Source organism: Phocoena phocoena, chromosome 20, assembly GCF_963924675.1.
Source record: "Phocoena phocoena chromosome 20, mPhoPho1.1, whole genome shotgun sequence".
Classification (NCBI taxonomy): Eukaryota; Metazoa; Chordata; class Mammalia; order Artiodactyla; family Phocoenidae; genus Phocoena; species Phocoena phocoena.
In genome coordinates this window covers 13,302,488-13,314,791 of record NC_089238.1, presented here as the reverse complement: position 1 = coordinate 13,314,791, position 12,304 = coordinate 13,302,488, and the positions used below count along the sequence as shown (strand labels likewise).

Here is a 12,304-nt window from a genome sequence, read left to right as displayed (position 1 = left end):
GAAGGGAGCCAGGGCCGTGGGGACCTGTGGTCTGCTCTGCCCGCTCAGGGGGATGGAGGGCTGGTGTGTCTGTCCAGAAGAACGTGTCAGTGGGAGCTGGACCCCTGCTTCTTGTTTCCATGCTCAGGACCTGGTTCCGTCAGCACCTTTGCCCGATGCGTGCAGTAGGCCCACTCAGGGTGTGGTGGGGCCAGCACTTGCTCTGAGGCTGGCCGACGTGGCTTCCAGTCCACGCTCTGCCACTCGTCACCTGGCTGACCAAGTGGTAGTCTGGTAACTGCCCTGAGCCTCAGTGTCCTCAGATCCACCTGCCTGGGTCGCTGTAAAGACCAGAAACAGTGTCATTGTTGATAAAAGGTGGGGCCCAGGACCTGGCCCTGAGCAAGGGCCCCGTGGCAGCCGTGCTGTTGCGGGGTCAGGGCTGTGACCCGGCCCTTTTGCTGGAGAGCCCTGACGGACACGCCGACCCTCCAAGCCATGCTCTCCTCTGCTTCCCCAGACCTTCACAGCCTGGTGCAACTCCCACCTGAGGAAGGCCGGCACGCAGATCGAGAACATCGACGAGGACTTCCGAGACGGACTCAAGCTCATGCTCCTCCTGGAGGTCATTTCAGGTGAGGCCCCCTCCTGCGGGTGCCCACGGGATGCTACCCACCCCGCCGTCCCATTGCTGCTCAGGGAAGAGCGAGGCCTTTACCAGCTGCAGCAGCACTGCGCCGGCACGGGCCTGTTCTGGGGAGCAGCGGGGACCCTGAAGCTCCTCTCCCTCTCTTTCTCGGTGTTTGGCCCTCAGGGGAGCGGTTACCTAAGCCGGAGCGGGGCAAGATGAGAGTGCACAAAATCAACAATGTGAACAAGGCACTGGACTTCATCGCCAGCAAAGGAGTCAAGCTGGTCTCCATTGGGGCGGAAGGTGAGCTCAGATGGGGCCCGACCTCTGCCTTGGGAACAGAAGTTGTGTTGGTGACAGAGAGAGCACTTGGGGGTGCCTAAAGCCCAGATACACCAAGCAGTGACCACAGTGACTGCCCTTGATGTGATGCTGGGCCCACAGACCTCCTTCCCTTCCCCCAAAGGATAATCCAGCCCAAGACCAGGAAATCCAGCTCACCCGGTCATGAGGGGCACAGGGGGAGGAATGGCTTTGACTTGGACCCCGGACACCCTCACTCGCCCTCCTGGTGCCGGGCCTGAGGGACACAGACCGACACGTGACACGGCATCTCTCTGCGCCAGCAGCACCTTCGCCCTTAGGCCCTGTCTGGTGTCTGCAGGCAGGAGGGCTCAGAGTAGGGGTGGGCGCTTGAGGCCCGGTGTCAGGGCTCTGGGGCAGGGAGTAAGCCCAAAGGTCAGTGAGCAGACTTTGCTGGCTGCACAGCTTGGGAGAGTGTGGCCTCTTGACAGAATACCCGGGATCCTCTGCGCCCCGTGCGGGTACCTGGAACTGTGACCCTTGTCTCCGAGCCCTCCCTAGAGCAGCGGCGTGCCCTCCCTCCAATGCAGGCTCTTGTCTCACAGACGCCTTTGGAGACCAGGCGAGGCCTGACAGAGCCCAGAAGCTCCCCATCAGCCTGGGCTCCCAGTTCTGGTCATTAATCAGAGCAGGGTTTCCTACACCCCCATATCCGTGTTGTCCCAGCTTTTAGAAAAACAAAGAAAACTAATTGCCGCTAATGACAGGGCTCCGAGAATTTGGCCAAGACTCCAGGCCAGAATGCACATCCCGCGTTCCAAGGCTCTGCCCCAACCCGGGACCTCTCCAGGGAGGGCTGCCAAGCCTCGCATGCCACGGTTGAGGTGGTTGGTGTTTGCTTAAAAAAAAAAAAAAATCAAAACCCTGAACTCAATCAGACCCTGAGATTTTCTGTTCTTGCATGGATCTTTCCTCCTGGCTCCCCTCCAGCCTTCTGCTTCTCACAGCTGCATTTATTTTGCTCAGATGCTAGCCTGTAAATACAGAAGGGGTTAGAGGAGAGACCCGTGGCAGTCATCAGTTTTCATCTGGAGAAAAACTCAGTCTAAAAATGTTTTCCGTTCATGCCCAAGCTGCTTCACTCCCAATCCCCGTGGCCGTCGGGCCTCTGGAGGACAGCCGACTGGAGCCGTTCTGAGGGCTTTGGGATACCTGAGCGCCCCAGTCCCCGCCCGCCCCCAGCTCCCTGTCCCTCCACACCATCTAGGCAGTTGCAGGAACATGGCTTCCTCGTGGGGGTTGTGAGAGGGGTTGGAAGTCGGAGGCACAGCTGCAGGTCCAAGAAGCAGCTGGTGGATGTGTCATGAGAGCGGCCATCTTCCTCCCCTCACAGGGACTCTCTGAGTCCTCCATGACCAGCTTGCTCATGGCAGCGGCTGGGTATGGGCGCTGCGGCCTCCTCTCCAGCTTGTGTCCGTCCCCGGCTTTGGGGTGCCTGGCCCTCGGGAGGAATGCAGCGTAGACTTCCTGAATGAATCACCGCCCTCACCCCACGCTGGGAAGGCTCGGCCTCATTTCCGGCCGTGGGGGTTCTTAGCCCTGGGAGAGAGCTGGACAGACGTGTCCTTCCCCTGCTTCCAGGCGGCCAGCTACGCCTATCTCCTCTCCTGAAACCCTCAAGCCGAGAGCTGCCCTCGGCCGTCAGCCCATGGCTTCGCTGTGGGGAGCCTCTCCAGTGGCTAAAAGAGCACCCACCCTTTCCTAGCGAGCATGTCCTCGGGGAAGCCTGGGCCCCATCCTCTGGGGGACCATCGTGCCTCCTTCCCAGATCAAGCCCACCTAGAGTTTTCTGTTCTCGAGGCCGGTGAGCAAGCTCTCTTGAAGTGTCCCCTCCATTCTCCACATCCTCTCTCCTGCATCCGGTGTGTGAGAGGTGTGGGGGTGGCAGGCCTGAGAGGACCGCCAAAGGCGCATTGGGCCCATGGGCCCCAGGAAGAGGCCGCTTGCATGCATCTCCCTCACCTGGCTGCAGACACACGGTACCTGAGCGTTGCAGAAGTGGTTTTTCTCTTAAGTTGCTGAAGCTGAAGAATGTGTGGTCCAAACCCTTCCCTTTCACTCCCAGAAGTTTGGGAGAGAGGCTGGTTTTCGGTTAGTTAAAAAAGCACGCACTTACCAGCTGGACCTTGTGCTACCCACTCTCCCCTTCCTGCAGTACCCTGTCTTTCTCAAGGGCCGGGTCCAGGTGCTGGGGGTGCAGAGGTGATCATGAAGGCAGACAGTGAACAAGTAGACAAACCAGCACATATCAGTGTGTGAGGGGAAGAGCAGGGTGCTGGGGAGAGAGGCACCAGGACAGTCAGGGAAGCCATTCTGGGGAGGTGACATATAAGCAGAGCCTTACAGGCTGGGAAGGACCGGCCATGTGAGGAAAGGGTCGAGGCGTGCGCTTTGTGGCGGGCCAGAAGGTGTGAGATCCTTAAAACAAGAGAGAGCTGGCTTGTTGAGAGGACGGAGCTGGAGAATGCTGGGGAGGGAGGTGGGAGTCACGCAGGGCAGGCCTTGTAAGCCAGACTCCAGAACACAAAGCAGGCGACCGACACAAATCCAGTGCACCTGTTCCAGTGACCACCGTGCCTGCTGCGTGGGGTGGATCGCAGTGGGGATGGAGGAGGCAGCACGTGAGGATCTGAGGGAGACGACGGTGGCTCGGACGAAGGTGGCGGCAGTGGGATTGGAAGGAAGTGGGCAGACTCTCAAGAGACATGCCCATAAGGTGTGGTGGGTCCTGGAAACGGAGGCCCAGCACCTGGGACAAGGCTCAGCGGGGAGCAGTCGTTGAGCTGGGTCAAGAGAATGGGCTGCCCAGAGAGGAAGAGGCCTGCGTGGCCGGGAATACACGGGGATGGAAGCCCGGAGGTGCCAGGCAGCAGCAGGCTTTAGGGGCAGCACTTCCCGGAGTGCTCAGGGGACATCTTCTCCCAGTGAAGGTGGTGGAGGACAGGCCTAGGCAGCTCTTTCAGATGATTGGAGTTAATCTCTGGGCAGGGCCGGGGGCCGCCTGGGGAGTCCCACTCTGGTTTTAACAACCCTCTTGCCCTCTGCCCCCTTTCCCCGTGTGCAGAGATTGTGGACGGCAACGCAAAGATGACCCTGGGAATGATCTGGACCATCATCCTCAGGTTCGCCATCCAGGACATCTCTGTGGAAGGTGAGAGCCAAGGACCTGCTCACGGGCAAAGAACAGCCTTTCCTCCCCACCCTGGTTCCACCCGAGTTGGGGGGACTTAGTTAGGATTTCGGGCTTTTTGTCTTCATGCTTTGAGGCCCTTTCCTGTGTCCAGACATCACTCACATGCCCTGCCTGGGGGTGGTTAGCAGAGGTGCTGGCCCAGGCTGCAGGTGAAGAGTCCCCCCCGCAGCCGCCCATCTCGGTGGACCCTCACACCACCCTTGTCAAGTGGGCACGATTGGCCCCATTTTACAGTCAAGTAGCAAACTAGTGATAGAGTCAGGCCTGGCCTCGTTCTCCTGGGCGTCAGCACCTATGTTTCCACTCAGCCTCCCACCCTCGGACCTTGGCCTCCATGGACCTGGGGTTGGTCCAGGCCACCACAGGATGAGAAAAGCCACAGGGCCAGTGTGCAGAGGGGGCTCCTGGTGACAGGCCACAGCAGGGAGTGCATCTGTCTGGTCACTTGTAGCACTCCCAGTGTGTTGAGGACAGTCAGAGCTGTCCACGGGGAACGGACGGACCTCCTGGGGCCCTCCCTCCCCGCTTCCTCGATGCTGTGGCCAGATCTAGAGACCCTGAGTGGGCAGGCCCGGCGCTCATGCCCCTCGTTCAGAAGAGGCCAAGGCCCGCATCAGGGGCTTGTTTGGCAGTGTGTCCTGCCAGCTAGAGGCACAGGCTTTGGGGTCAGAAACATGGCGCCGGTTCAGGCCCTCACACTGGCCTGTCACTGCCACCTCTGGGGTGACCCCAGGCGAGGGACTGCTCCTTGGGGCCTGGCGTGCTGTTAGGATCAGCAGGCGCCCACCCACGTCTGGAAGGGGCACTGCTGCTGCTCCGTGCAGGGCCTCTCCCCCAGGTGCTGTGTGACCCTCATGCCTGAGCCGGAAGTGCAATCCACCGGGACTGCGTTCTGAGCGTTCAGTTTTGGGCCAGTGCTCACCGTCCTCATGTGTTTTGCAGAGACCTCTGCCAAGGAAGGGCTCCTTCTGTGGTGCCAGAGAAAGACGGCCCCGTACAAGAACGTCAACGTGCAGAACTTCCACATCAGGTGAGCGCCGGCCAAAGCACCCGGCCCACATCATTCCCACTCTGCTTCCTGGGACCTGAGACGCGGTCCTCCCACCCTCTCTCTTTTCCTGTGGTGGTGTCGTGGTCTGTGAGGTGCCAGCTCTCAGCGGCCCCTCCCCCTGCCACTGGCCCCCGTGAGCCCCTGGGAAGGTCCCTGCATCCCCTGGGGGAGGCAGCAGTCACCTCGCCGTCCCAGGCTAAAGGCATTAAGGCCCGGCACTCTGGCAGGCCCTCTAGAATCTTCTTTTTCCCCAAGCAAGGTAACTCAGAAGCAACAACAAAGCTCTTCCTTTGTTTTGACCTGTCGAGAGGGACCTGCCGTCCTTACGGTTGCTAGTGAATGTAGTGTTGGGGAAAAGGTACTGTGTCCACTAGAGGAACAAGACTCGGCCTGCACGAGCCTGTTCTTCCTCGGTTGAGGGCGGGAAGTGAGTGTTTCCATGAGGTGAGTGTGGTCAGTGCCACACGAGATCTGGGAGCGTGGCATGGCCCGGGGGTTAGGAGTGCAGGCTTTGGGGGCGGCCCCGAGGTCAGATCTGGCGTGACTCTGTGACCTCACCTCTCTGAGCCTCTGGTGTTCTCCTCAGGTGGATGGACCAGGGAGAGGGCACACGTAGGAATGAAGAACGGGGCTTCATGGGATCCACAGAGGTCCTGCTGTGTCCTCAGGCTTCCTGGAGCCCTGGCACTGGACGTTAGGGACCATTGTGCTCTGCCATTAAGAGCATTTGGTCCCTCCCTTGAGCTCCTCTGTGTGTTTCCTTCCTTTTCCTGCCACCAGCTGGCTGGTCCTCTGTGCATTTCTTTTTCTTTTTTCGGGCTGCATTGGGTCTTAGTTGCCACATGTGGGATCCTTCCTTGTGGAGCGTGGGCTCAGTAGCTGTGGCCTGCGGGCTCAGTTGCTCTGAGGCGTGTGGGATCTTAGTTCCCCGACCAGGGATCGAACCCGCATCCCCTGCATTGGAAGGCGGATTCTTAACCACTGTGCCACCAGGGAAGTCCCTGTGCATTTCTTACTCGTTTATTTATTCAATCACTAAATGTCTATGGAATGCCTACTCCATGCCAAGAGTGGGAATACAGCAGCACCAAAATAAAGTCCCCACGCTTGGAAGGTAACACTGCAGCAGGGGGACCAGTAGTTCACAAAGGCGTGAAGAGACCAACAGCGTAATTTCAGGTAGTGAGAGGAGTCATAGAAAGACGACAAAGTAGGATAAGGTGATAGAAAGTAACTGGAAGAGTACCACAGTCGGGGGCAGGGGCGGGGGTCTTTCTGAGGAGGTGTCATTAACCTTGACCCATGAAAGAGCCAGTGTGACTAGTATGGACTGTGACCGGCTGTCACTTTCCTCTGAACAGAGCCCCTCGTGTCAAGCCACATCCCGGCATTTAGCCAGCCCACGGGTCAGGTCAGCTAAGGTGCGGAGGGCCTGCAGTGGCCTGCCCGGCTCAGTGGGGCCTTGCAGGGACAGCTACCCTGGTAACGAGCACGCAAAGCACGGGTCAGGCCAAAGCCTCACATATTTACTCATTTCATCCTCACAACAGCCCAGTGAAGTGTAGGTACTGTATTATCCCCATTTTACGGATGTGGCAACTGAGGTAGCAGGAGATTATGGGACTTGCCCAAGGTCACACTGACAGCGAGTGGAAGGGCTGGGATTTCCCCCAGATGGTCTGGCTCCAGCAGCCAGGTTCACGGCCAGCCGGCCACACCGTCTGCCTACAGTGCCAGGCACACACTCTAAACCACCTCACTGAGTGGGAGTTAATCATTCCTGTGGGTGCCCACAGCCTGCAGCCCTCCTATGACGGTGGGGCGGCTCCACTCATAACCTTGGCCTTTCCATCCCCAGCTGGAAGGACGGTCTTGCTTTCAATGCCCTGATCCACCGGCACAGACCAGAGCTGATTGAGTATGACAAGCTGAGGAAGGTACGTGTCTCCTGCTCCCCTCAGTGGCCCACAGACACCCTGAGTGTGACCCTGGCTCCGGGCCACCGCCCCCAAGCCCATCTGTTGCTGGCATCCAAAGCTGGACTCTGTGCTCAGATGGGCAGACTGGGAGGGCCTTGTGCCAGCTGTCAGCAGACCCCAGGCTCGGTGGCTGATCTCGCCTCCTTTGCTCCCCTTGGGGACTGCCCTTCTCCCTCCTTGGTCATCGCAGCTACCTGGGGTTATTGTAGGGCCTGGCCGGCCATGCTTAATAGCCGCCCTTCCTTAACCCTCTAGATTCTGGAGGCATTTGGGGAGGGGTAAAGAATTCTAAACCATCACCGCCGGCAGCCCTGTCCCGTGCGGGGTCCTGTTGTATTTTGCCTGTACAGAGCATGTAAGACCCAGGCTCTGCCCTCTAGGAGCTGCCAGCCTCGCGGGGAAGACAGGACAGTTGCGTCCAGAGCAAACCAGCCGTACAGGGCCCTGTGCATGTGCTCAGGCTGCGTGGGAGTGGAGAGGGGCTGGGGCCGGACAAATGCTCCAGAGGAAGGAAGGCACACCTGAGCTGGCCCGGTGGGGGCAGGGCCTCTGGGGAGGAGGCAGCTGAGGGCCAGAGAGCGGGCATCCCAGGTTGGGGAGGCACAGGCCTGCACTTAGCCCGTTCAGTCCGCAGTGAGTAATCGTATTGGGCTCTAGGTGGAAAGCCTAGGTGAAGGCATGTGAGGGAGGGTCAGGGTGAAGTGCCTTTCATCCTGTAAGCAGCGGGGCAGTTAGAGTAGGGAGGTTAGAACGTGGATGCACTCCATTCCCTCCCTACCCCACCCCCCACACCCAGTGCTCTCTCAGGTCTGGACCACAGTGTGGGTTTCAGGGCAGGGGTCTTAATCTGGGGTCTGGGGATGGATGGAAATTCTAAGAAAAGAGCACGCCTGCATTGTCTCTGGAGAAACGGTCCACAGTTTGCCCCACAAAGATTTCCAGAGGCATTCCTTTGGGTAGGAATTGACTTTACCCGGGTATCCCCCCTCCCCCCACTGATCCCTGCAGCAGCACAGGTGGCTGAGAACTGCCTGAAGGACCCTTTCCAGTCCTAGCCCTTCCCAAGATCCCTCCCTTCCGGGCCAGCCCTTGTTCCTTCTGCTGGTGCATCCTGCCCCTGACCAAGTTTCTCCTCCTTCCCTCACCTCCCTCCCCCAGGACGACCCTGTCACCAACCTGAACAATGCCTTTGAAGTGGCTGAGAAATACCTAGACATCCCCAAGATGTTGGATGCAGAGGGTAAGTACATCCCTTTTGTTCAGTCAGCACCCTGTTGTGGGCATGTCTTGCGGTAGCCTCAGGGAGCTGGCGGAGCCAGCCAGAACGCCTGAATGAATCAGCGTGAACTGGGGACAGTGGTGTCGCCCAGGGAGCCAGAGCAGGAGCAGCCTGAGCAGCCAGGGATGCAGGTGGTGGGGAAGAGGTCCTTGAAGAGGATCAGCTCTCAGGGGCTGCCTCTTGGGCTGGGCCCAGGTGCCCTGCCTTCCTGACTGATCCCACCCCTCCCTCCGGAGGGGCGAGGGAGGTCGCCAGGAGGGTTGACTCCTGCAAATAACCAAGGCCTCTGCCTTCCCTGCCTGCCACAGCCTCGGAGTCTGGAGCCCACCAAAGCGGAGTGTTTTTTCCTTTTCCGGCTTTGCTCCTTTTCCCAGCCATGTACCACCCCCAGCCAGGACCCATGCCTCTGGCCTCTGGTGGCCTTTGGGGTTGACCGTCTAGCAGCCCCTTGAGGCCACTCTCAGAGAGAGGAAGTGGCCTCGTTTTAATCCATTTCCCACAGGCTTGGCCTTTCCAGTGACCATGGGGAATGGAGGGGCCAAGGGTGTGGCCAAGCCAAGCCCACTGGAGTCGCCAAGGGCCGTGGAATCAGCTCTGAGGGTCCTCCTCCCAGGATGGCTCTGGCCTTGGGAGCCTATGGATCCAGTGGGTGACCGCCCCCGCCCCACCCGCCCCTGCTTGGGCGGTTTAACCCTTGTTGTTCACTTGCAGACATCGTGAACACGGCCCGGCCCGACGAGAAGGCCATAATGACCTATGTGTCCAGCTTCTACCATGCCTTTTCAGGAGCGCAGAAGGTACCGGGCAGGGCCAGGCAGGCCCACCTCGCTGCCACTGCCCAATGCCGCTGCTGCCTCTCGCCTCCCGTGCTCACCTCATTTCTCTTGCAGACGGCAGCGGTCTCTCTCCGACTGGAAGCCACCCCCTGACTCCTTGGCACCTCCGCCCATTTAGTCTTTGCCCACACTGTCTATCGAGGGCCTGACCTGTGCCAGGCTCTGTTCCAGGCACTTAGGATACAGTCAGTGACTGAGTCAGGCACGGTCCCTGCTCTCATGGAGCTTACATTCTAGTGGGCAAGGCAGACAACAGGCATGTCCACAGATAGAGTAATCTCTGTGATAAGTGCAGTTGAGAGCATGGGACAGGATGGTGGGATGGGGAAGCGTGGGGGCTGCTTCGCTGGGGCTGTCAGGGGAGGCAGGATGAGCAGGAGCTGCCTGGTGAAGATCTGTAGGAAAAGTGTTCCAGGTAGAGGGGGGAGCAAGTGCAAAGGCCCTGAGGTGTAAATAAGCATGGCTTTTTCAAGGAATGGCTGGAGAAGAGTAGGAGAGGGGAGGAAAATGAGGTCGGAAAACGTGACAGGCCCAGGCCATGTAGGACCATTGTAGTCTGGGATCTGGAGTTTGGGTTTTATTCTGGGGACTCAGGAGACCACTAGGGGTTTATGCTAAGGTGGTAGGTGGTCACACCGGACATGATCTTACTTATGTTTCCAGGAAGATCAAATAACACCTGATCCTTCCAGCACTAAACAAGGCTTCCTTGCTAGTGTTTCACAAACTCAGGCCTGGTTCGAAAAGGAATCCATCTTATTCGGACCCTCCCCCTTCCCCTCTACAAAACCTCGGCAAGACATGCCCACCCAGGCCGGAGCCAGGGTCTGGCTTCCAGTCCAGAGCAAGCGCTATTCCTCCCGCATGAACCTCGGGCCTCGGCCGGCCTTCCTGCATCTTTCACTCTCTCCTGCCTCTCTCTCTCTTTCTCTCTCTCTGCGCAGATATTGTAGGCACTCTGAGGCCAGATGAGAAAGCCATCATGACTTACGTGTCCTGCTTCTACCACGCTTTCTCGGGGGCTCAAAAGGTGAGCTGGGGCGGGAGCACCCTCACTGCTGTGGCTGGAGACTCGCCCTTGCCACCCCTCCACCCCCACGTCCCCCTGCCCGGGCTGCGGCCTGAGGACCAACCCAGTCTGGCAGGTTCCTGTGACTGTGGGCCTCCATTGCCACCACCGAGCCGGTGCTGGCCCACTGTCGAGACACCACAGGTAGTCTCTCTGTGAATACAGCCCACTCTGTGAGATGGGTGGTGGCACACTGGTTTCTCAGACAAGGCAGTTGAATCCCAGTGTCACCTTAGATGGCAGAGCGCAGCTTGGGCCTGTGCTGCTGTGCTCGGCCGCCCCGCCCTTTCCGTGATCCGTGCCGGCCACCTGCCTGCTGCGCTGGCTGTGCCTCTGCCCGGAGCATTGGCTTTGCTGCCCCTCTCTGCAGCTCTGTCCCCTCCCAAAGGCCCCAGGAAAGGCTCTGGGCCTGCTCCTGCTGACCCAGATCGTCAGGCCGCTGTCCCCAGCAGCCCTGCGGACACAGGTAGGGCCGTCAGAAGTGTCTGCTCCCAGGAGCGGCCCTCCCCGAGCCTGGCTGACCTCACGTGTCCCCCGCTGCGCCTGTCAGGAGCCCTCTGCTTCCACAGGACGGTGCCCAGCTGCCCCCACGTGGAGGCCTGGCCGGCTCTGTCCCCTCCACTTGCCTCCTGGGTGTCTGGTCTTGGCCAGCAGTGTATTCCCAGCAGCTTGATTTTGTGTCACAGTTGGCAGTTGGGCAGGGAGGAGAACAAGAAGAAATGAGCTCTCATTTATTGAGCACTTACTGCATGCAAGGGACTGCTCTGAGGACTCCATGTGCACAGGCTCTAAGAGTCCCCTGCACACCCACCCCCGGGAGGGGTGGGTGCCGTTATCCCCATTTACAAGAGAAGGACACTGAAGTCACGGGGCGGGGACTTTGCTGCCTCCTTCAGAGCCTCAAGGCCAGTGGGGGCCTTCCTACGGGCCATCTGCTTGGGCCGCCTCTCAGCAGTGTGACCTCGGATAAGTCCCTTCACCTCCGTTCTCCCACGTGGAAAACGTGGAGCAGGCTAGTGCCAGTCTCAGGGCTGTCCTGAGGATGAAGTGAGCTCATGCGGGTGAAGAGCTCAGGACGGTGCCTGGCCCCTTAAGCGCCCCGCCCGCGGCCCGGCAGTCAGAGTGGCCCGCCTCTGCCCACCGTGCCACTTCCCGTGCCACCTCCCCAGCAGGTGGTCGGAGCTCGTGTTCGGAGTGTTCTGTGGGGGGGGGCACAGGCAGGGAGAGTGGAGGGGACCCCTCAGCCTAGCAGGAAGGCTGGGTGGGGGTGGGCGGTGATAGATTCCTCGCCACAAACCCCAACTAACAGCACGTTTGTGTTGGCCTCACCCCTCCAGGGGCCCCAAGCCAGCCTCGCTGCCCACCACACTGCCCTCGAGGGAGTGTCTTCTCTCTGCCCAAACTGCCCCCTCATGCTTAGAGCTGAGCTCTGGTGTGGGGGACCGGAGGCCTTGAGGCATCTGTGGGAGGGGATACTGGCAGGAAAGCCCAGGTCAGAGCATTTGGGAGTCTTTGAGGCAGCTGGGCCCCTCTCGTGAGGGAGGAAATAAAGGCCGGCCTATTGGGAGCTGCCCGTCACCAAGGGACGTGCAGGATCCAGGCCTCTCCAGCTACAAGCCCAGCTTCCCCCGGCCTGTGTTTACTTCCCAGGACATCCTTGTAATGCTTTTATTATTGTGGCTGTCTTTTCCCCAGAGGTTCAATCCAGTCTCTTAAAAGAGTGCTCTCTGGGCTTTGTTTTGTTTCATGAATGCAAGGGCAACCCTAGCCCTAGCACCAAGTTTGCCCGTTCTCACCTGATAGTTTATTTCTAGTCACTAAAGCATTTGCTCCTTGTTCCTTTGCTCACTCATTCATTCATCAACTCTTGAGTACCTCAAACACGCCAAGCCCTGAGCTGGGTGCCAGGAATTCAGTGGTGAAC

The 12,304-nt window shown here is 59.3% G+C and overlaps 1 protein-coding gene across 5 annotated transcripts in view; it reads left to right on the top strand.

Moving 5' to 3' along the window:
- Positions 1-12,304, top strand: part of ACTN4 (actinin alpha 4) — a 71,589-nt gene that overhangs the window by 43,425 nt on the left and 15,860 nt on the right. For 2 of the 5 annotated variants that reach the window (XM_065898547.1, XM_065898552.1), the window contains exons 2-8: positions 500-614; positions 794-913; positions 4,038-4,124; positions 5,109-5,196; positions 7,076-7,154; positions 8,355-8,436; positions 9,187-9,272. The exons of 1 other annotated variant lie outside the window; for it this stretch is intronic. In XM_065898547.1, coding sequence (XP_065754619.1) covers positions 500-614; positions 794-913; positions 4,038-4,124; positions 5,109-5,196; positions 7,076-7,154; positions 8,355-8,436; positions 9,187-9,272 — 657 coding nt within the window. Of the gene's footprint in view, positions 1-499; positions 615-793; positions 914-4,037; positions 4,125-5,108; positions 5,197-7,075; positions 7,155-8,354; positions 8,437-9,186; positions 9,273-10,255; positions 10,342-12,304 lie in introns of all 5 variants that reach the window. 2 more of the 5 variants (XM_065898549.1, XM_065898548.1) reach the window with 1 other exon arrangement.